Raw genomic sequence first — 24,022 nt, forward strand, 5'->3', positions numbered from 1 at the left:
CTTTGCTTCCTGATTTAGCTCTTTTTTTAGCAGGCGCTGCTGCACCGTTCAGTTTCATGAAGAAATCCTGTAGCATTATGCTCAAAGCAGCAAGTAAGCACTATTCTACCATCAGCAAACTCAAATGATGGAAATCATGTAATTAACATACACCATTATACCATCAAAATAACTGCAGAATGCTGCTGAAACGACTATGAGGCTACTGGAACTGAACTACAGGTACCAGCTTGGTCTGCAGGAGTTCATTTGTTTATAATAAAATCTGCTTTCAAAGTCCCCAGAGCACTTCTCTATAATATTATGGTGGAGAATAACAAGTTTCCTACATGATAAATATTGTCAGGCTGCAAGTAATAACTACCTTTGCTAAATCCTTAAGTTTGCTAATTTATCAGCCCAGACAAGAAGTGTGAGAGTTGCTACTGAGGTTGAAAGCACTATTTAGCATATGCTGCACAAAATTTACTAACAGTCAGTGTGAGGATTTTAATGGTCTACCTTCCCACCACTGCAAGGTGTAACTTCTGCTGATATCTGCTCTCCTGAATGAAAACCTTTTGCATTTCTTGGTAAAAGTAACAGATTCCCTGAAAAAAATCTTACAGAAAAGGCTGAAGCTGTGAAAACTTAGGAAATACTGACCTAAGAAAAAAAAACTACATCAAAGAGAACTGTAGTTAACAGTAAAGCTATAGAGCGGTTAGTGCAGAAAGCTAGGTAAAGGGCTAAAATGGAAACAAATGAAGAAAACAGAGCTCTCTTTCTAAAGCAGAACAAAGCTGGTTCATTAAGCAATGACCGTATATCTCCAGTTCCCTCTGATAGAAGGAGATACAGCTTCAGACTTCCTATGTGGGCTTGGTATCATTCCCAATTTTTGAGGCATTAGATGGTTTCAAAATACCTTTTAAAACTGTAATGTTTTTTGTCAGTTATCTTAAGCTTATCTTAATAATGCTCTGCTCTAGCTACTCATGGCATCTTGTGCTATCATCTATGAGAAGCTATAGCTATTATTCAGAGGGAACTATAAATATGAACTATGCTGTATGAATTTGAAGTGAGACATGTTCTCTGTCCCAAACACCCTAGGCTGAGGAGAGACAGGATACATTAACACAGCATAAAAAAACACAGGTCAAAGGAGGGAGTGTGATAAGAGGAAAGAGAGAGAACTAATCAAAGGCTGGTATCACAAATGTATGCAGAAGGTTTTTAGCTGTGCAAATAGAATGAGTTTTGATGATATCAAATGAATGTAAAAGGGCTTATTAAGTGGACAAGTGGGGTAGGGAAGGGAGAGAAGAAAGGAGTGAGAGAGTGTGGCAAGCAAACATTAGAGTCAGATTCTAAGGCAGAAAGATGAGGACAGTACATTTGTCAGTTGTGATAAAGACAGTGACAAGACTGTAATGCCAGAAGGAAATACGAACTGGATTTCCTGCTTGACTCTTTCACTGGTTCCCTGAGAAGAGCCAGGGTGGAGAGCTGCAGAAGGGCACTGTGCTGTTCTTTGCTTATGCCAGTTTTTATGCTATCAACAATCCCTGGTGTGGTTTAGGATGGATTCAGGGGTTCTCTAACTTCATGTCCTTTGGGGGCACTTGTCCTGCCTGCACTTGTCACAGTGACAAGTGGGACGAATAACCCAATGGTTAAGCCCAACCAATGCACCTTTCAGAAGCAAGGGGGTGATGGCACAGCACAGAATTAATGCTGTGAGTTCTCAGGTGTTCCCTAAGGCCACCAGCAAACCTACAATTACAGAACTTGAGAAATTTTACTCCTAGCCCCCATTTTCACCACCCCTAGTCTAGCCCTGGTAGCCAGCCAGCTCAGTCAGTTAGACCCCTGTCCTGTTTCTGCCTCTAGATGTACATGATTGCTCAAAAAAACCCCAACACCCTCTCTGTTCACATTCATTTTTTTCCCAGTGCAAGCACCACAGGCAGTAGCACTCTGGCTGTGTTTTTTGGGTCTGGGTGACGGGCTCCCACTGACAGACATTTCATTTTTCTAGCTGCATTCCATGAATGCTAGAGAACCCAAAGAAGTAAGTGCAATGCATAAGCCTTGCTTCACCTTTGCAGGGCATCCAGCAACATCTGGATGAAAGACAGGAGCAGGGTCAATGACTGCGGCTGCTAGAAGAGCAGAGTAGTAGAGGTGTCAGCTGGAGGGAACAAAAGTACCAGCCCTTCCTGTGCAAAACAAGAGTGCAAATGTATGTGTATCATGCTGCTTCAGCTGCCCCTTTCCAGTGACCAGCCTCTGCAGCTCTTAGTCCCCAGGTTTCTAAATTGTTTCCCTTGTATTACTGCTTCAGTTTGCTCTGCTCATCCTTTGGATGCTCACAGAGTGGTGAAAGGACCATGGCAGATGCATGTCAGTGCTCACACATGTGGGTGGATACCTTTTGGCTTTGGGGAGTGTTGAACCAGGGAGTCATGCTCACTGTTGCACAGCCTTTAAGGTGGTCAGCATGGCAAGTGTTAAACCAAAAGGAAAGCTGTAAAGATAGAGGGAAGACAATAACCTTAAGTGGAGGAAGACAATAAATGGCAATGGATGTTAGCCCCTCTTACAGACTTCAAGTCTTAACTGTTGCTTACCCTGTATCAATCAGAGTAATTCATTCCAGTTACTCACGACACTCAGTCTTAAACCACAGTAAATCAAAATCACCAACAGTGTGAATTTATAAGATCTGTTTTGCTGCAGAAGCTTTAACGGTCAAGGCTGAAAAAAAAACGAACGGTACATTTCAATACAAAAGCCATCTGAGCCTTTACTATAGAAGTAATAAGGCATTTATTATTTCAAGAGCCCTGCATTCACAATATCCCCTTTTCAAAGAAAACACCCCTTCCTTCCCATTTTTTATGAGGCTAATTTGTAGTATGTCACCACTGTGAGACTTCTGAATGTGTTCATAACAAGACAATAAGAGTAAGCCACAGATGAATGATGTGTAGTAAAAATCAATAAACCTTATAACTAGTCACTAAGGGAACTGATTTTATGCCTATAAAAATAAAACAATTATAGCAATATTAATGGCAGATTCATCATAGTAATATAAAAAGTCCAAGTGTGCTTGTCTGTTGGAATCTTTAATTCATCCTTCTGTATTAAGTATTCACAAGGTGGGAGAAATGGAACCGACTTGAAGAACAAGCTTTAACTTGTAGTAATTCAACCTGTCAAAAAACCAAACACAAAAACAAAAAAAACCAGTAAAACTTTAAAAAACAGTTTTGACAATCAATATAACTCAGATATGCAGGAAAGGACAAAAGTTAAAGCCTCAAAAACCTGACCAGTAAATCTGACTATTTCCATGTCATGATTAGTGATTTTATATTACTGTGTACTGTGTTAACTGCACTGTAAAAAAACAGGTGGCATAGCCACATAAAATATTTATTTTGTGGTAATGCAGGTTAAGCACAGCAAAGGACTTTTTTTTTTTAATCGACAGGTTCTCTGTGTTTAGGCATCTATTGATTTGGGAGTCGGGGGCAATACTGACATAATAGAAAAAATTTGCCTATAATTTATAGCACACAGAGCTGCTCTAAAACAGGTATGAGAGATCTAAACTCCACTAATACCATCCAAGGTGTTACTATGGGCCTTTTTCGAGCCTATCAGCGTCAGCTGAAAGAGGTCCACTGCCAACTGGCTTGGGCCCCGCATCACCCGCTGGGAGAGGACAACATCACAGGCCCAGCAGGGAGGCACAGAACAGCTGCAGGTGCACACCAGTAACTGAGCCCCAGAGAGAACCTCTGGGGACACAGATTAGTAGCTGTGTGGTAGCTGCAGCCTCTGCTATCTACACCTATGACACATCTTTCAAAGTGGCCCACAGACACCATGAAAGTACAAACCCAACTTTTTTTCTTTATTCTGATTGCCAAATTATTTAAGGCAGGTATAAAAATGAAAGCATTCGATATACATTTTACATAAAAGAAACTAGATTACAGCATAAAACAAGTAACCAGGCAATGGCATTAAAGTCTCTCTTCTAAAACAGGGTAATTGTAAACATTAAAAAAAAGACTGCAGGACTATTCAAGTAATAGAACAATCACAGATATCTTCTGGTATGCAGGCTATTAGTTATCTGCCATTCAAGATTATCAAAAAAGACATTTCATTATTCACAGATGCTCATTATCTCCATTTAAAATCTATACATTATATACAACACAGTTTTTGTGGTACTAGAATCCCCATGCCTTCCAAAGGTATATTTTTCACAATACACAATTACAATGAAACAGTGAATACAGTAACATTTTACACTGATGCATCTTAATAAGAGCCACCAAATAGACATCTACATTGTACCAAAGTGTCATCACAGTTAGCCTCTCTGAGAGCTTGTGGGAAATATCAGAAGGGTATGCAAGGTTCAGGCACACTGATACATAACATTATTTATTTACAATTGGAAAGAAAAAAAAAGAAAAGAAAAAAAGGAAGAAGAAGAGAAAAGAAACAAACAGCCTTTTGCGGTTAACGCTTTCTAAACATGACAAATACATATCTCCTTTTACTGTGTGGTTCGCAACTTAGCAGCAGACCCTGTGTGCGAGCCTTGGTACTGATACAAAAAAAGTAAAGAATATATATATATTTTTATATATATATGTATATATATATATACGCATATATATATATAAAAACAGAAGTCTAATTACAGCAACATTTGTTACTCTGTGATAAAATCTGCAATTTACAAAAATGAAATGACTGGTTTTTGCCTGCCATTAAGGCATTTCAAATTAACACCATGGAACTGATGTCTGTAATAAAGCGCTTCCTCATGTGATCCAGTCACATGACAATGTACATCTCCAAACTCATCATTCTCTGAAAAGAGAAAGAAGAATGTTTTAGTATGCAGCATCCTTTCCTCCTAGGTTTTTTCTGCACCTCGGATACACCATGAAATGAAATTGTATTTCATAATCACTTGTTTTATCTTAACACCAAACCTTAAAACATAGTCTACGGAAAATCTCAGAAGACAGACTACTTGTTCCTTCTCAATGATCTATGTTACAGTCAAAGGAGACAACTAAGGAGAAAATGTCACCTTAAAGAGAATAAAACTACAATTAACCCAAAGTCCCAAGTTTTTCTTCATCCTTAAAAACTGTGTCATACAAGGAACTGCAGACCATCAGGCTATAAAACCTATGATTTGCTTTCTCCTTTCGATATTAATACATATAGTTTAAGATTTACTGGCTATTTACCTTCTTTGTGCAGGAAACATACCAGATGCAGATGCCTGCGCAGCCACCTGCTGAGTGGCAACAAGGGCAGCAGAGGTCAATCCTGAGGGAAAGAAGAAATGAAGGAATGTTGATGTACTTCTGGTTTTAATGGATTTTTGTGCTCACAGAAATGTTAGGAAGCATCTCTAAGGCAAACAGACAAAAAACCCCACCATCAGAAAATGGTGGGGTTTTAACACTACATAAATGGCAAATTATTTCAGGCAACAGCATTAAGACAAGTCTGCCCAGTATGATCAATATGCCTCCATATAGTAAGCTAAACTGTCCTTGATAGATATTTAACAAGAAAATACAGCATTCCTACTTATTGTATTCCTTTCCAAGTACTGCACCACATGATGCTAAGTGGTTTATATGAGTTCCTGAATAGGAAGCTCGGTAGAAATAATAGGTACCAGGAAACAACAAGAATCAAAAGTCACAGTGAATTACAGAAACGACATGCCAGCTGCTCAGAATACAATACTTTCATAATAACTTACCATTTTTACAGTTTTCCTACTGAACAAGCATAATGCATGCCAAAAGGCAGATGGAATCACTGAATCAAACTGAGAAATGTTGAGACTTTTACACAGGGAAAATAACTGCTGAGGCACCAAGTGAACGTAATGAATTCATGTCATTTAGCCACGAATAGTGATAGCATGCACTTTGCTGCATGGGAGGAAATCTTCTTTTAATTCAGCTAGAGTCCAGGGTTAGAGAAAAACAGTCAGACTGGTATAAAACCTAGGGAGAATGAATCATATCTTACTGTGCTGCTTTTTCCCTGACTGCAACTTTGTGCACTGCATTTGCCAAAATACAAAGAGTCCTCTTTCAGATGGTCAAATTATAACAAGCTCAAACCCTTGTGACTGCAAGGCTTTGTACATAAAATATGTTCAGTATAAAAAGCTTTTGTCTTTGCTACACTTCTTCCATTGCTTACACAAAGAAGGAGATTGTTTTGTTTGGTTGTTTTACTGCCTTTTAGCCAGTTAATGTCAGTTTGCAGTAGGAATCAAAACACGCACGTGAATGACAGCCTAACCGGTATATCTTTAGTAATGCTCTAACACCCAGTTTTGGAAACAAAACTTGCTATTTCTCAGGCATGAAGCTATTTATTCGCTGTTAGTCCTTGCTCTGAATTTTCAGGTGTCCCTCCTAAATGTAAAGCACTTCTGATTTAACAAAGGGATCTCTACTCAAAATGCTTCACATAGGCATGATTTCCAACATCAAGGTAAGAACTCCACGAGGCAAGCTAATCCCACCATTGGAAATCGTCTGCTCACCTTGAAATGGGTCATATTGCCCAGGTATAAGGGGGTAACCCATTCCAACATGTGTGTGATGGTGCGTATGGAGATGCCGCTGGCTAAAAGGAGAATGACGGTCTCGTTCTCTTTCTGCTTCCCGTTCACGCTCAGCTGCTGATTTTTCCACAGGCTAGTAATAGAAAGTGGAAGAAAACTGGTGTGAGAATTTTACAAGGGACAAAATCACAACAAAACCACATCTGCCATTACCTGGCAACAACCTTTTGAATTCAAATGATGAAGCTGATTTTTTCTGAAGAAGTCTCTCTACTAGATTATTTGCACTTGATTCTAATCTAAAGCTGGTGTATCTGGCTAATGGAAGATTTTCCAAGACACAGAGATTTTGAGGCAACACACTGCAGCTTGAAGCCACCATGATGACTTCTAGTTTTGGGCTCCCTGAAGCTTGGCTGACTTGCCAATGCCTGAACAACCTAGTTGAGCTGCTGAAAGCTGATGTAAATGAATCCTCAGCCCTCTTTAATGCACTCTGGGGATCAAGCCTGCCTGAATAGCAAGAAAGCCCTTTTAAAAACAGAATCAGTCAGTGACTTGCTCACAATTAAAACTAGCACCAACTTATCTGAAAGTAAAGTAACAGTATTTGCTCCAATGTGGAGATCTTCAGAAATGGAGGCTGTTAATCTGCTGTTTGGAAGACGTGGCTTCTTGGCAAACATAGGTAGGGGATACTACCAAATCCCACAGCCCAACTTCTCATTTCATTATCTGTTTCCAAACAGGAGCTTCCTGTTTAACTGCAATAAACTGTGCACCAGGAGGTATCTCTGAATCTATTTTTCTATACAAGTCCATTCATTTAAGATAGGAAGACTCTTGAGCACAGAACTGTTACATGTGTCACTTCCAGTTTATGCCACAGAAGCATCCTGACTATAAATTACTTTTATTTTAAGCAGTACTATAAAGAAGAATCATGCGTTCAGCACTTGATGCCAGATTGTGTGCTTCTCAAAATGATGCTCTCTACCGCTCCCCATATGCACCACTCTTCAGTAACAACAGATGAAGCCTTACAACAGGGGACTTGCTGCGATACTGGTTGGCATGCTGCTGGAGCAAATCCAGTGCTTTGGACTCAGTGGTTGATTTTGCATTGATGCTTGGGCTGGTATTGACTTTCTCTGCCTCTTCTCTCCCTGACATCTTCCCATAAACTGGATAATGAAATCCTGGAGAGAGATAGGCCCCTGCAGGCAAACAATAAATACCACATCAAGTTACCATTTTTACATTTTGGTTATAACAAGGTGGGAAGAGGGGATGCCAGGAGAGAGGATAACATCAAAACTGGATCATGCGACTATCAAACAGCATCTTTGCTCTTCAATTTCTTCACCTAATTTACCCTGATGAATGGAGGTTATAAAGAGGGTTGAGCTGATAGCCATTTCAGACATTTATGGGTCCTCTTTTAAGTGAAAGGAATAGTAACTATAATGGTTCTGACAGTAAGTGCTTAGAATATTTTTATAGGCAATAAACTATCTGTCAGTCTAACAGCAATAGCAGACTGTCAAGGGTTGAGAAAACTGTAGCTGGGAACTGTGACAGTTCATAAAAGGAACATCTTGTATTAAATCAGTTTCATCTACAGAACTTTCCCTAGTGGAAGCACAAGAAAAACAAATGTCACCCATGAAGCTTTTAATTTACCCTAGCTACTAACAGAAGTATTAAAATGCAGGCTTTACTGCCCTTTGAGGGTGTAAATCTTAACTAGCGTGCAAGGCAAATTTCAGAATACATACCAGGATAGCTGTGCATTAGGACAGGAGAGACTGCGCGATAGGCTGGATGGTTGGGATCGTACATCTGTGGATAAGGATAAGCATGCAAGTACTGGATATATGACTGATGCTGACTCATTGGTGAGGAAACTGCTACTCTAGCACCCCGAGAGTCCTTCCAATTTACAGGAGTCTTTCGATCATCATTTTTTATCTTGCTCTCATCCACTGATTGAGAATCAGAACGCTTGACCTCTTTAGGCTCCTCTTTAATGCTTGCTAATGAGATAGGAAGGTTAGGCAGGGAACTTTCCTTATTAGGTGTTTTTCTAGGGCTGTCTTCTTTTAACTTTTTCTCACGATCAAGTTCTTCTGATTTTTGCTGATCAAGGTATTTAGGCTGATAGACATAATGATGCCATGTTCGTGAATCTGGATCCTAATATGGAGGAGAAAAAAAATTTTGTTCTCAACTTAGACGTTGAAATAAGATCGTTATTGATATTTCCCATACTTCAGTTAATGTATTATTAATAGCTGTTTTAATAACATATCCCTATTACATAGAGGAGAGGTTTGCCTGCTACAGAGTGCCTTGAGCTCAAAATCAAACCAATATTCCCATGAAGGACCAAGAGACTATTATCAAAATTTAATTCAATTGCTTCATCTTATATCCTTCTTCATGCCTTTAACTAGTTTAATCATGAAATACATATGCATTGTATCAAAGTTCTGAGACCACACTATGCATAAAACATTTTAATTAAAGCCCATACAGAGATTTTCCCACTAGACAGCAAAAAATATCTGTGAACCACAAAATTAAAGCTGGCTAATGATATGCCAGAACACTCAGATTACCTGGAACAAGGAACCTGAAAAACTGATTTAGCTGGAAAGATGCTAATGCTGCCTCCGACACTACAAACATTCAGGAATCAGTGGAAGTCAGACATTAAGGCAGACTTCTTCAGCTGACAGTCTTATTTCAAGTTTGTAAAATTACAGATGGGTAAGTATTTACAGGATCAGGACCACATAGTTTAAAGAAAATGTACAGGGTATCATAAATACATTTTTGCATAATATATTATGTAGACCAGTTTATAAACATGTTATAGAATTAGGTAGGTGAGTTCTTTAAAAGACTACACCAAATCAGCACTGAGCAGTACGAGGAAGAGTACTTTTTTTTTTCTAATACAGGATAGGCAAGAGCTCATTGTAAACATTGTCTCTGATTGATACACATTTATGGCACGTACAACAGAAACACAAGTACGCAACTAGACTCCTGGATAGTCTCGTTCAAATACTCATTTGAATCAGCAGAAGTCTTCTACTCGGGGTGGTACTATCCCACTTCCTTTGGAGCTCCCTAACTCTCACTCACCTGATCCCACCGTATCTTGAAAGGCAGCCTGTAAGGGTGAAGTCTGGGATGTACCGTACACCAGAACATGAAAGCATCAAGCATTGAGGCTCCGGTTCAGAGCACAGAGACAGTTGCATTGCCTCAAGTGAAGACAAAGTGACATCTAGGAAGGTCAGCACGAAGCCACTGGATGAAATTCTGGTTCCACTGAAGTCAATGGCAAAACTATCACTGACTTCAATGGAGAGAGGATTTCATCCATTGTGTAGGTCTGTAGGGGCTTGAGGTTGGTTGGGGAGAGAAGGGGAACTTAACTCCTTCAAAAAGGTCACCTTGGGTTAAGATAAAGAGCTGAGCTTCAAGCCAACTCTTCAAAGAACCAGCTCACCCATCTTTAGTAAATGCCAACTGTCATTTAACAAAAAAAAGAAACACTTCAAACCATGTTTCAAATCTACTTTAAGTCCTCTCACAATGAAAGCTGCTTATTTTTTTTGAAATTTCTCATTTCTGAACTAAGCAAATTGCTTAGAATTTACATCTGAAAGACAAATCTAATTCTATTTTATCCATGCATGTAATTTAAAATAGTCTTAAACCTGGGTTCTGTCACCACCCTGCTAGATCTGGTTTTTTTTTAATCTTTTCAAACCGCTCAACTAGAAGGCCTGTTGGTCTCTTCACAGACTACAGTACTATCCAGCATGAAAAAGGATGGTGGAGTTTGTTTGGCTGCAAAGCTAGATGAACATAGCAGAATCAGGGACAAAATCTCACATGACTTAAGGATAAATCAAGATGCTCTTGTTCCATTTCCTGTGATCTCACCTGTTTAAACCTTGTGGTTGGATCTACTCCTGTTTGCTTCATGGAGTCCATAACAGACTTCATCTCCACGGCCTCCTTTATAAGCTGGTGGTTTTCCATTTGTTTAGCTTTGAAACTGTCAGACTGAAGCTGCTGCTGGTGATTGGAAAGGATCTGTGATTTGCTTGTCTCCTCACCTTTGTTAGGGACTGATGACCCTGTTTTAGTGTTATTTTTGCTGGACTCTGGAGTTGAAGGAGCCTTTGAAATAGTGGCAGATGGAATATTCTTCTGCTTGTTGTCATCCTTCCCAATCTCCTTCAAGGGGGGGTCATTCTTCCTTTCACAGTCCCTCCCAGTTTGTGCCATTTTCTGTTCTGCTAGTCTCTGGTCCTCATAGTATTTTTCATACTGCTGCCTGTAAGCAGGGTTAGAGGCCATTAAGGACTTTTGGTCCATATAGAGCCCATAGGCATACTGTCCATAATAAAGTGACTGAGCAAGTGCAGGGTGTCTTTGCGTTATTACTGACTGATGTTGAGGCTGCAAATTAGAGGAAGTGCTTTCGCTTTTCTTGGCATCTGACAGTTCTACCTTCTCTTTCTTTTCAGCCTCTTCCTCAGCCTCTTTTTTGATCTTCAGTCCCTGTGGGGTACTGCTGTTCCCAGCTGCTGGGGCACTGACCTGTCCAGAGTGCATGTAACTTGGGGAATAATAAGGATCGTAGCCATGGTAATAGGGAGAATGAGACTCTTTTGCTTGAGCTGATTGTGCTGTGGCTGAAGAATGTCCTTTTACAACACTGTCCTTATTAGAAATAATATCTGACGGAGAGCTGGCCTTTGACCTCATGCCCTCTGACCTGCTGTCAGAGCCACCATCATCAGCCGCATCAGAAATATCTGAGTAAGCAGGGCTGTTGGTTTTAGCGGCTGCGCTATCTGCACCATTTTGTGTTAACACATGCAGTGGCGCCATGGCAGATTGTCCATTCACCAAAGTGCTGCATTCCATCCTGGAGGCACTCCCTATGGAAGGGCTGGGCGCATTGTCTGTGAACGTGTAAACCTTATCAGCTTCAGCCTTAATACTTGCCATCCTGCTCTCTTGAGACTCTGACAGTCCATTAGCTAGCACTTCATTCTTGTTGAGATGGTCCTTTAAAAAATGTCCAGATAAGTCTTTCCCAGACCCTTTTGAATCATCCAGCTTTCCCAGCTTAGAATCCATCTTGGGGCTTCCCGTCTCTTTGCTTTCTTTGTCCTTCAGCTTTCTCTTCTCCTTTTTCTTCTTGTCTTTGAGTGATGTGAGAGCTGGGTTTACAGTGCTTGGCTCTCCCATAATTGTGGGCTTTGGTTGAATAGGTTTTAGCGGAGGGCTCTTTGGTGTAGCCTGAACAATAGTAGTTGTTAGAGAGGGCAGTCCCGGTATTGTCCCTGTAGTGGTGGTTGTAAAGGCTGTAGTAGGTATAGCTATTAATTGGGGAGGAGTGGGTGCTGGCGCTGGGGCAATGGGCCTGGCTGTTTTCAGTTTGGAAAGGTTTTTATCCACTTTGCAATTGTTTGCTTTCTTGCCTTTATCACCCAAACTCTTCTTGTCGATTAACCCTTCAGCCTCCAATTTCGGCATTTCAGTTTGCAAATTGCCATCTGCTACCGAGCAATTATCCAGAGTGGTTGCCATATTAGAAATTACTGGAAGGCTGTTCAATTCACTGTTCAGACCTTTCTTTTTGCCAGAATTCTTGCCAGTTTTGGAACTGATAACTGAACTGGGGCCATTGCTGCTCAGTTCCCTTTTTCCCTTGGGGGTCCCTGGGGTAGTGATGGAGGAAGGAGATGTCGGTGCTTTTAGTGGATCAAAGCCTGGCAAATTTGTGCTTGGCTCACTGCATTCAAGTGCCACACTACTCAGTGCTTCCTCACAGTCTGAAATTTTGTCTTCACTGTCAGGCTCAAACTCCAGTTTGTTTTCTGGGTCTAAATGTGCATGAGCCTGATGGTATCGCAGTCCATTAATGTGCTTGTACTTTTTGTTGCAGTTGGGGTGAGGACAGTCAATCAGCACTGGAGAAGAGCAGCCTTGGTCCAAAAAAGTAGTCTCAGGTTTCCCCTGTGGGGTTGTGGGAGTGCTTCTAGAGTTAGTACGAACGCGTTTTCCAGATTTATTGTCCTCTGAACTGGAGTTCAAATCTAGCTCCATTGGAGGCTTAGTCTTCCTCTTGTTTGTGGATGAGGGGCTGGCTTTGACTTCATCCATGGCACAGTTTGGGGGTGTCCTGCGCCCACTTGAGTTAAGGCTGCCCCTCCTCCCCTTCCCATTGGCACCACCTCGATTCTTATTCTGAAGTCCTCTGGACTCTGCAAAACTCGCATCATTCCCAGGTACAGCTACAGCTGCAGCAGACCTTGCCCGCTTTCCCCTGCCCCGTCCTCCGCGCATTTCCAGGTCACTTGTTGGTGATTCACAAAACCTACATAAACAAGAGCAGATTTCATCACCAGGAGCTGTGAACTGAATAAATACCAAAACAACACCACTTCCCGTAACAGAACCTTGATACATGTTAAAGGAAAGATGTCCTTCTTCCAAATGAGAATGTTACAGTCTCAAAGGGAAAATCATTAAAAAAAGGACAAAAATGGCAAGAATGAGACCACCTAATTAGAACAATGTAGAGAAAAATCTTCTAAACTTACAGAAATGCATTTTTAAACTAACTGCCCTCTGCCTGAATCCCATGTATTTCCCCTTCCCTCTCAAAAACACAAAACAAATAAAAACTCCCACCCCACATCTCAGTGTGGAACAGAGAATTACTCATTTCACTGGCGTGTGTTTTCAGTTATAAACAGTTGGGTTTTATTAATCTCTGTACAGTCTCTTGACAGAGATTGTGGGTGAAAATACAGCAGAGAAAAAACAGACTCAGAATAATTGCCTACCTCGGAGGGGCCCAGTCATGCTTGGTGCAGTCCAGCAGTGTTCCCACATAAGTCTTGTTCCTCCACGTAACATTTACCACTAGGACACCTGCCAGCGAGAGAAAAACAAAGTATTATCACAGTCAGAACAATAATTGAGGTAGGCTTTTTGTTTTGCTCTTTTTTCATTTTTTTTCTCTCCTTCCCCACAAAGTGAGAGCTTTATTCTCATTTGCTTTCAAACACTGTGGTCTATACTCTTCCTCTTCTCTGGTTTCAGTGACCTCAAGTTAAAACCCACACGAAAGGCAGCAAACGACAAAGAACAAGAGTGTGTGTGCACACGTGTATGTATGTAAGAGAGACTGTGTGACTGTGTGTAATCAACATACAGCTGACAGAAGGAAATGGGTTTTGCCATGTCCTGCTGTAAAACAGCAACATTCACCTCTTAATTTTGCTATTATTGCACATAATTGCTTTCGCTTGGCAGCCAGCCAGCATAAACTAAGCACCAGTTGCAGTGTTTAAATCAGTAGGTGACTGAGAAGAATCTGCTTTGCTTTGAACAATATGATAATGATGCTTCTATTTATTTGAAATTGCATATATCCAAACACACAAACACACGCACATGTATGCACTGCAAGTTTTGTTCAGCAGATATAGGATGGAAACGTGTATTATTTGCCTTGCTTTTTCTTCTGTGGAAAGCAAGGGACTAGACATGAAACTGCAACCATACAGTAAAGCTAAGAGAAATTGCGATAGAGATACATAGAAAGAAAGATCCTTTAAAAAATGTACTGTAATTTAATTGCTTTTCCATTCACAACTTTTATTAAATGTAAATTCGCCTGTCCACCTAAAGCAGACGTCTAATTTTGGTTTATTTGAATCACACCTGCAAAATGTGTGCACAGTCAGGATATCCTAAGTAACAATAAAATAAATATGGGGGATGTCATTTGAATGTGTTCAGGTTGCCCTCAAACACTTCTTCGCATAATTTATCATCAAATTTATGGACTAGCCAGCATAATGACCTCTTTAATTCATTAACTTCTGCAGATAAACACAAGGTAGTATTATTGAACCAGCCATCTCTCCTCATTAGAATGTACACTGAAATAAAAAATATATTCTACCTAGCAAAGAAAGGCAGGATGCAAAATGTTTCCAATTTATGAGAGGCGTGAAGACACTAACTTGCAGCTGCCAGCCTTGTGACTTGTTTTTCCTCTACACTTCCCTTGTTCTAGCTGCAGTGTTTCTGTAACAGATATAATAACGGCATCATGCCAGAATGTTTCCAGCCGGTCTCTCTGCTTTGTCTTACCAGTGCAATTTCTAATTTTGCACTAAACAATCCCTCTCTGCTCCACCAACGTAAAGTAAACATGCAACCAGCCCCTTATTTCCCCAGGGGCCTTTTAGCAGCGGGGAAGCATTTGAAGCGCTGTTAGCGGAGGTACCAGCGAAGAAGGGATTTCCTTGAAAATTCTCCATAGCACATTTGAAAATTATTCCCCATATGGTTTTAAGTTGCCATTATGGTAAGGCAACTAAAATTTCGTGCGCTGGGACCAACTGGTCCGAAGGATGAAAAGATAAACGGCTCTTCCAGCCAGGGTCAGAGCCAGGCTTTGAATACCTAGAAGGATTAGGGTTAAATCGCTATGCTGTATTTTTATGACCTACGCAAACTTGGCAGCCTGGAAAGAAACCAAACAGGTTTCACCCTCGCCCCTTCGACCGAGAACCACCGCCGGAAAGGGCGGCTGAGGAGAGGCGGGAGGCTCCTTTGTCGCCACCGGCCGCGCGGGGCGCCCCGGCCCCCGCCGTCATTGGCCCGCGCCCGCCGCCAGTTCCGGCTCCGGACTGGCCGCGCCCAGCTCTGCGGCTCCCGCCGCCGCCGCCAGCCCATTGGTGGCAAAGGCCGGGCGGGGGCGGGCCGGGCCGGCCGCGCTCTGCCGCCTCTCGGGGGGCCTTCGGCGGGCAAAGGCAAGCGGTCGGAGGAGCCCGATCGCCGCGAACGGGCTCCTGCGGCCGTGGGCGGCCCGGCGCGCCCCGCCGGAACCGTCCTCCGCCCGGGCGGGGAGCGGGGGCTTCCGCAGCGCCTCAGCCACTGGCGCAGAAGCGCAGGGGAGCGTGCGGGCTCTGGGACGGCGGCTGCCGTGTCGTTTTCCTCGAGTGCGGAAATCGCGCCATGTCTTGAAACCTCTACCCCTCCTCAAAGGTACGGGCAAAAAAAACGCAAAGAGGAGAACGCGTCAGCAGATCCACAGACGGAATCCCTCTCGGTGGAAGTCGGGTTTCTCACAGCCAGCAACTGCAAGCTATGTTCCCACCTGCCACTCGCACGCTAGAGAGAGATGCTAAAAGGTGTTCCTCCGGTAACCTTGATGCTTTCTGTCCACCTGAACAGCTTGTCAGCTGTGAGTCCTTAACACTCCAAGTGAAAGTCACGGGTATTTTCCATCGCTAAATTCTATATCATGCAGCCCATCCCCCTGCAAGCAGCACAGTTGCTCCCTCCCGCCCATTTACCAATGTTTGTCCAATCTCCTAAACGTACAAAGCAAGGAGGGCTTTCTGACTTCCCACGGGGTATTATGGGAGAACTAACTGTGTCAGCCATTCATTTTTCCCCAGCTAGTTCACCTTTACCCTTCTGTTAAAATGTAATTGTTAGGTTTTGTGGGTTTTGGTGGTGGTTTGGTTTTTTTTTTAGTCAAGGTGCACTCCATCTTCCTCCATATTTGTAGTCTTGTCTATCTCTGCGTGTGCTTCGTTTATTTATATAACAGTCCTAGGGATAGTCTGTTACCTATTTATAGAAAAGAGGACAAAGCAGAAGGCATGGAGTAGATGTAATAATAAAACCCCCTGAAATCAATACACATTTCAGTAATTCTTTGAAGACATTCAAATGACCTTCCAGTGTAAGAAAGTCAGTACTTAAAAAACAAACACAAGTAAGTTCCTCCCTTAAAGTCAGTTACATTTAGCATCTCATTGAGTTTGTCAGTCTTAGCAAAGGCCCCAGTATGTATGTAAGTAGGAGTGAAGATTAATCTCCACGCTGCATTAGAATAACTGGCAAGGAATAGATTTCCTTTTCCTAATCAACAGCCACAGGTAAGATTCCACAGAACCAGCAGTGAAGGTAGCTCATTTAATCTTCTAAGGTTGTCATAGAAATGGGTCAAGAGAATATAAGTAATATGGGAGGTAGGACTGACCCCTACGGAAACATGCAACTGGAGGCTTATCAGACAAAAGCACTGGGAAATGAAAACGGAGATGGCAAAGGTAACTATACACTAGATGCACTAATGAAGAGAAAGGTTTATTTTTGCTGCACCCAGTCAGGGTGTACTATTACAGGTTTCTTTGATCCAAAATACTTGTCCTGGCACAGAGTTCAAGCTCAAAACAAGAACCTCTGCTGGGACTTCTCTGCACTGTCTCAGAAGCAGTACACAAATAGTACTAGAGCAGTCTTCAGTTCACCTCTGAGCATTGCATCTGAGCACAGTGGGCATGCAGTCATAGGTGCACTAACCCTTCTCTAAGTTGTTCCAGCTCCTCTTTTGAGCATGTGTGTGCTGGGGCATGGCTCTCCACATACTCCCTCCATCTTAGGAAGTAACTAACATACCACATACAGAATCAAACCTCACTGGGGCTGTGTCAAGTCATAAGAAGTCCCTGTAATGAGACTTCCCATTACATTAGACTATACGTCAGACTATACACATCGTGTAACAATAATTCATTTAGCATTGCCTGAACAAGAGTGAAAATGCAAAGACAGTCTGAGGAAGCCACAGGCTTCATACCGTCTGAATATAGAGATGTTATTTTCACCTTAAAAAAAGCTCAAGAGGCTAAACTATTTAAAGTAACCACTACTGAAGAATGGGAGAAAAATTCAGATGCTTGTAATGCAGTGTATCTGAGGGTATTGGGACTCTTAAGATTCCAATTCAGGAAACCTGGCCAAATATCTAATCCTGTTCTTAGGAGGTTGGATCAAACAATAGTGAATATATTTAGACTACATACAAATGTTTCTTCCACGAAGTAAGGGTGTCAACTCAAGAGTTTCACCAATTACCAGAGCACAATTCACCAGAGTTGGATGTAATAGAGAAAAAACTTTTCCCAAAATGAGGATGTAAATTTCTTGATTTAATTTGGTTTATCACTCCATTTGCAAACTACGTAACTATTCAGTTATAGTGTATCTGAAATTAGCAGTATCCTCTGCAGTCTTCAGTGTCAAATATCCTAAATTAAATCAGCCAAGAGTAAGAAAACAGAAATCTCAGAAGTTACTACCCATGCTACTCTTCATCATTAACGAGTAGACAAAGAAAGTGGTGAACCTGTTATGTGTAGGAATTACAAAATGGTGTTTAACACAAGAAAATGGGGTCATGTTACCTAGAAGTTTTACAGCTCACCTACATTAGTCAGTACCTTTTCTGCTGAAATCCATCATTAGACAAGGTGGGATCATACACAAAAGCCTTAATGCACGGCAAAGGTGCACACAGGATGTTACCTAATGCCCACCACTGTCAATGGAATTCCCTCCTTTAACATCAAGGGGAATTTCATTAGCCTGTTAGGAGCAAGAAAAGTTTCTGTATTTTGGTGTTTTCCTTCACAGTGCATGTACCATTGTAAGCTTTTTTTCTTTACTTGTCACATTCATTACCACAATGTTTATGGCAAAAAATTACCCAACAACAGATAGGAAAAACTAACATGTGCCTAGAGGAGCACAAAACCATTTTACATAAGCAGTTCTGATAGATATAATGTAATAATCTGTATGAAATAACTGTGGCAATTTGTACTTGGATTTTATTATGGAATGAAAGGTCACATGTCACGAAAGTGATTTGTAATAAAATCATTTTCAGCAATCTAAAGAAAGAAGCACTTTTTATGAGTTCTGTGGATGCAATGTATCTGTTCTCTTTCCCTTGCCCTCCCTTTCTTTTCAGTGACTGCATAACAAAGTCCAGAACTAAACTTGACTATTTACTATTAACTAAATTTATAGAATGAGATATGTTATTACAAATTGGAAACGAACTACCTAAATCTGTTGTTCAGTACTTGAAAAAAGAGCCACGCTCTTTTGAAGTCAGCCTAACCAAGGCAGATATGCTATTTTGACGTAAAAAAGTCACAATCACAAGACATTTTCAGTGAAAAGGCAGGGTACCATTCCTGTAGACTACCTTGACACTGCCCTTCTGGCAGCCACATCAAGCTTTTAAGGATCTACTCAAATCTAACAGGATGCACTCTTGCAGATGTTCCTTCATCTAAAGAACAGAAGACTGAAGGATCTTGTGTGAAACAGATACTAATCCTTCTGCTTTCTTGACTCTTTTCTGCAATGAACATTAAGCCAAGAATTTTTATGCTTTGTATTCAAAACTTTGAAAATGAGATCATGTGGTTAGGAATCAAATTATCACATTAATGTATTAAATGCAGGCCCCATTTTTTTTAAATACTGGCTTTAGAAAACAAACACATTCAAATTCCAATATAAGTAGACATTACTCAATTAATCAGACTGGAAAGCCTGACAATGTTTACAGCATAGGCTGCTTTTGTGTTCAGATCACAGCAACTGCTACAAAATTCTGTTTTAGTTCAAGTTGATTGTTTTCCCAGAAAACTCAAAAGACCAGTTATCTGAACAGGTAAATGGGTACGCCTTAATTTTTGTAAAAGGAGCTGTCCCCTCTGTTCTTAACAGAGAATCTGGCCAAAGTATATGCAAAATTCTGGACAGAGCAGATCTGCACAAAGTCTTTCTGAACACTTCTGTAACTGATTTATTAAAGAATATTTAAATGATCTTCCAAAACTAGAAATCATTTGTTTGCTTTTAAGTCACCAAAAGTCACTTAGGTTTAAGAAGTCACATTTAAACGTAAGTGGAGCCCTACTGCTCAAAACTCCCATTCAGTTAACAGTTCTGCCTACTGCCTTTACTATTCTGAGTATCATTTTCAGACAACTTTTGCTGATGCCAGAGGAAGATCTACCAAAGTATACTATGCTTTGTAGTAATTTTTATAAGATTACTTCTTTAAAAGTTTAATACTACAAATTCTTGTAGCAGTATTCCTGTGGCACAGCAGCTCTTCAAGGTTGAGATGCAGTTCTCAGTATTGAGAAGGCCTCACGTCATCACTTGACATAACATTGCAGCAAATTCAATTCTTCGTATCTTTATGATCAGTGAATCCACAAATTTGTTTGCAAACCAAATTCCAGTTGCCTTTTGTCCCAGCCTTGCCAAGTACAAACAATACAGACATGCCTGGGATAGCTAAACCACAGCATAGCTGTCATCAGTGAGTACACTGCCACCATGGATTAAACACGTTTTGTTCTGCATCTGGCACTGCCATTTTTTTAACCTCACATATATCTATTTGACATCACTGTTCTAACAGTAAGTACAGTATATGAAGTGCAAAAAACTGCAAGATGAAAATCTATAATCTTAGGATTATCTCAAGCTTTTTCATTGCCATTGGTTTAGTAAGAGCAGTGTAACTCATTTGCCTCACAACATTCACCACATCGTCATCAATCCCAGATCCACATACACACCTGCAATTCATCCAGGCATAAAAACCACAAAACAATGTTTATATTAGACTTGCAATGCAAATGGCTTATTTCTCCCTGATTGCTTCCATCAAGAAAGTAATCTAAAATTAACAGTGAACATTCTACCTATAAAGTCAAGTCTTCTGCACTGAATACTGATCTGGTAGACATAGAATTTATTTACTGCTTTAATCACACTCTGTCTAGCATGGCACATGAACGTAACTACATTTACAGCAGGTGCACATGTAACAGACATCAACATCAGCAAGCCTGAGAACGTAATGACTGTCAGGTGGTCTGGAAATGCAAGACTGGGGGGTGGGGGGTGTGTTTTGTTGGTGTTTGGTTTTGGTGGTTGTTTTTTGTTTTGGGGTTTTTTTTTTAAAGAGTCCTATTGCTGCACTGAATGTTTGAAAAGTCACTTTAACCACATCCTGTAATCAAACCATCTGGAGCACTGATCTGCAATTAGTCATCCTGGACACTGGACTTTATCTGAACAAATACTGTACAGCAATGAAGCTGAGAAGACTGGATAGCATTAAGGAAAAGAAGCATAATGAAATACTGCTGGTACCGTCATAAACCTTTGAGATGCTTAGCTGTGGTGTTAATTTAGTACTTTATGAAAACATAGTAAGCTTAAAGGTTAAAGGGCTGAGAGGCTAAAACCTGCTATTTCGGTTAATGTTGCCCTGCTGGTGGCTAAAGCAGGCTGGTGTTACTCTAACCACATAAACTACAGCAGCTTCTTAAGCAGCATAACAAACTTAGTTCATATCCATATGATTTCCAGCAAGTTCTGAGTAATGTCAACCTAAATTTCACAGATACTTTATTCAAATGGCATGCCCTTTCTTTCCCCCTTCATTATGAAGTCATCAGTACAATATATTTAGGGTAGCAACCACCACCCTAGCTTGAAAAAGCAGTGTTACACCTTTACTGATACACAAATAAAACATACATTCCCTGGACTTGCATTACATAATCCCATTTGCATTCAGAAAAGAAGCAGCAATTATACAGTGAGGAGTACCTCTTGAAGCCATGGAGTTGGGCCATCCAGGAGACAACTTTTTCATCCCACCTAATAATAACTAATATATTTTTTCAATCTAGAGGTTTATCCTAGGCCATATAGAAGAATAAACACTGAAACAACTGAAGAACGCCTGTTTCCCCATGAACCCATGTGCTTAATACACAAAAGAACACAGAGCCACTTCCATCACTGTCACGTCTCCCACAGCCTTTGTTCTGAAGCCTGATGAGCTGCATTGATTTGGGAAAATCATTGAGCTTCTTGGAAAACCAGACTCTAGCTTATTCACCACCATCTATTTCTTTCTCATGAAGACAGTTGGTCAATATTCACTTGAATGGTCAGCTAAAAGCAGCTCTGGTTTCTTTTCTTTTTCTTGCCTCTCTAGTAACATTACCCTTTTCCAGCTTTAGTATAAAACAAAACAGCATGTTAGGAAGACTTGTTGCAGAGGGTGAGCTGAAATGGTGGTGCCTCTGGACAAAGCTATGACTGAAACGCTAAAGGCAGGTTGGCTCTGGAAAACAGGGCAGCATCTAATCAAAGAGTTTATGTCCCTTATCAATTATTATAACAATCCCACTATAATTTTTCCAGTGTAAGTTTCTTCTAAAAGACAGTCTGCCTAACAAATAACCAATAAGCAAGATATAAATGCAAATGGAGAGCTGAAAGAAAAACAAATGGTCCTAATCAAATACAAGGCTAAATTTTACACTCATTAAAAGAGCAATAAAAGACTCAATGAAAACTGCATAATACCCCAGAAAGTACATCGGACTGGGTCCCTAATGGCTTGTAGGTTTATCCACAACTGAATAGTTCTACTAAAATACGAGCTACTTAGGATGGTGATTTTGAAAACTATGAAGCCACAGCAACCAATGTAATTTTCTCCTGTCAGATTTATATCAAAGTGATTAGATTTTGGCAGGACTAGGAAAACTTTTGGATACATTGCTGTTATATCTCTTGAATGTCAGACCACATGTTTGCAGTGTTTACAGGAAAATGACCAATTGATGTTATTGTAAACTAACCATAGGTTTCTGACCCCTGGAGCACAACTAAAGATTTGGGTTTGTACAAACCTTACCTTTTCTTTGGCCAGAGTAACTGAACCACTTCACTGTTCTACTGAAGCTTGAGAATAAAACTGCAGTCTTACTTTATTTCAGTTGACACTAAAAATGCAAGTTGAAAATCATTTCACATCTGTGTGTTCTGAAGAAAACCAAATCTGCTTCAGAAATAAGTGTTTTGTTTCTAGCAGATTTTTTTTCTCTTTTACTTCAGTAATCATAACTGTGATTCACATAGCCTGACACTGAAAAATGTCACATAGTCTCAATTTTAGGAGAAGGAAATGCTGTTTTGTAATCCCCTGAATTTCCCTGTCGCTTCTCAAGGGGTGTTATTTCAGCTCCTATGTTGCTGCCCTGTGAAACACATGGACATTCTTCTGCCATCTACTAGAGCGAAAGAAAAAGAAGCCCCACAATCAACTGCCTTTGCTTGTACTCTAGGACCATATGTCACTTGAGATAAGCAACAGAACATAGGGCTTTTCAACTCATCTGTCACACTCACTTCCTGCAGTTTATATTAATTACAGGATCTCTTCAGCTAGGAATTTCTCTCCCAAACTCTTTCACCCTTAAAAGCAAGTAAACAGCAAAGCAGAACAAGACTAGAGTGTAGGGAAAAGAACTATTGTTTAAATATGAGAAGTGAGACCAAAAAGGGAAAACCAAAACCATTTTTTTCTCACCCTGACAAGCATTCAGGAGTTCCTTTAATAATTATCTGCCTCATTCCTATTCTTCATCTCAGACACCAGACCACAGAAATACTGTTTTCATCAGCAGACTGTTGAGAAACAGCTGCAGAAAAAAGGAAGCTGGTATAAATTTAGGTGTGTATGCATGTGTGTGTGTATCTGTCTATCAAAACCCCCCACTCTTAAGGAGCTTATACGGTTTTCTTTTTCTTCCTAAGGTGAGTATTAGGACATCTCAATAGAAGTTTGTGTCCCAGCTCTGAACTCTGCTACTGTAGGAACAATCCACTTGGAGAGTAAAAACCAAGCAAATAACAGATGACAAAATGCACCTCTAAACCTTCACGTGTCTTTGGTGATTAGTTCCCCAGTGCTCTACATCATGATAAAGAGCTGCCAGGTGCAAACTGGTACAATTACTTATCAAACAGTAGAGCAGCTAATGAAATGTAAAAGGAATGGAAGACAGAAGAGACAGAATTTGTGGAAAAGAAACAGCATGGATAAAGAAACAATTCCAAGCCCAAACCATGAAAATTCTTCCAAATCTGTGGACTGCAGATACCAGAATTGCAGTCGAGCCAGGCAGACAATTCTGCTCAACCTCAAAGAGCTGCTGCTGATCCATGTACCTCATTGGGATTGAGAGGCAGAGCCTCTTATAAATTATGATGCTTTATTTAAAGTCAAAGCATTTATTTGCTTTTGTGCCAGCTTTGGATCCTTTTCATCTCTAGCTACCAGGCCCAAGAGAGAACACATTCCTGTAGCTCTGCTGGCAGCCAGCTGTGGCCTCAGTAAATCATAAAGGCTCCTAACAAGCCATTCTTTACAAAGGCCAACTGCAGTTACTAGACATGATAACTTCGCTATTATTCCACTCACTGGAATTGAAAATAGCCATTTAAAACAGTGGCTGAAAACACTGAAATCTACTGAACTGCATTTTACGTATCTCTCTCCCTCTCTCACTGCGCATTAAGCTTCACTTACTGCATGAAGACTTCCTTGTCCTCTGCCTGGGAAAAGGGCAAGTAAACACCTGA

General features: G+C 40.7%; 1 protein-coding gene across 5 annotated transcripts in view; it reads right to left on the reverse strand.

Annotated features, from left to right (window-relative positions):
- Positions 1–2,778: 2,778 nt before the first annotated feature.
- The window catches only part of ZNF608 (zinc finger protein 608), an 88,105-nt gene continuing 66,861 nt past the window's right edge, over positions 2,779–24,022 (reverse strand). For 3 of the 5 annotated variants that reach the window (XM_052778020.1, XM_052778019.1, XM_052778021.1), the window contains exons 4-10: positions 13,513–13,600; positions 10,589–13,040; positions 8,404–8,821; positions 7,670–7,842; positions 6,605–6,758; positions 5,299–5,358; positions 2,779–4,887 (exon numbers count right to left, since the gene is read on the reverse strand). In XM_052778020.1, coding sequence (XP_052633980.1) covers positions 4,751–4,887; positions 5,299–5,358; positions 6,605–6,758; positions 7,670–7,842; positions 8,404–8,821; positions 10,589–13,040; positions 13,513–13,600 — 3,482 coding nt within the window. In that variant the 3' untranslated portion in view covers positions 2,779–4,750. Of the gene's footprint in view, positions 4,888–5,272; positions 5,359–6,604; positions 6,759–7,669; positions 7,843–8,403; positions 8,822–10,588; positions 13,041–13,512; positions 13,601–24,022 lie in introns of those variants that run through there. The other 2 variants (XM_052778022.1, XM_052778023.1) reach the window with 2 other exon arrangements.

This window comes from Harpia harpyja, chromosome Z (genome assembly GCF_026419915.1).
Source record: "Harpia harpyja isolate bHarHar1 chromosome Z, bHarHar1 primary haplotype, whole genome shotgun sequence".
Taxonomy (NCBI): domain Eukaryota; kingdom Metazoa; phylum Chordata; class Aves; order Accipitriformes; family Accipitridae; genus Harpia; species Harpia harpyja.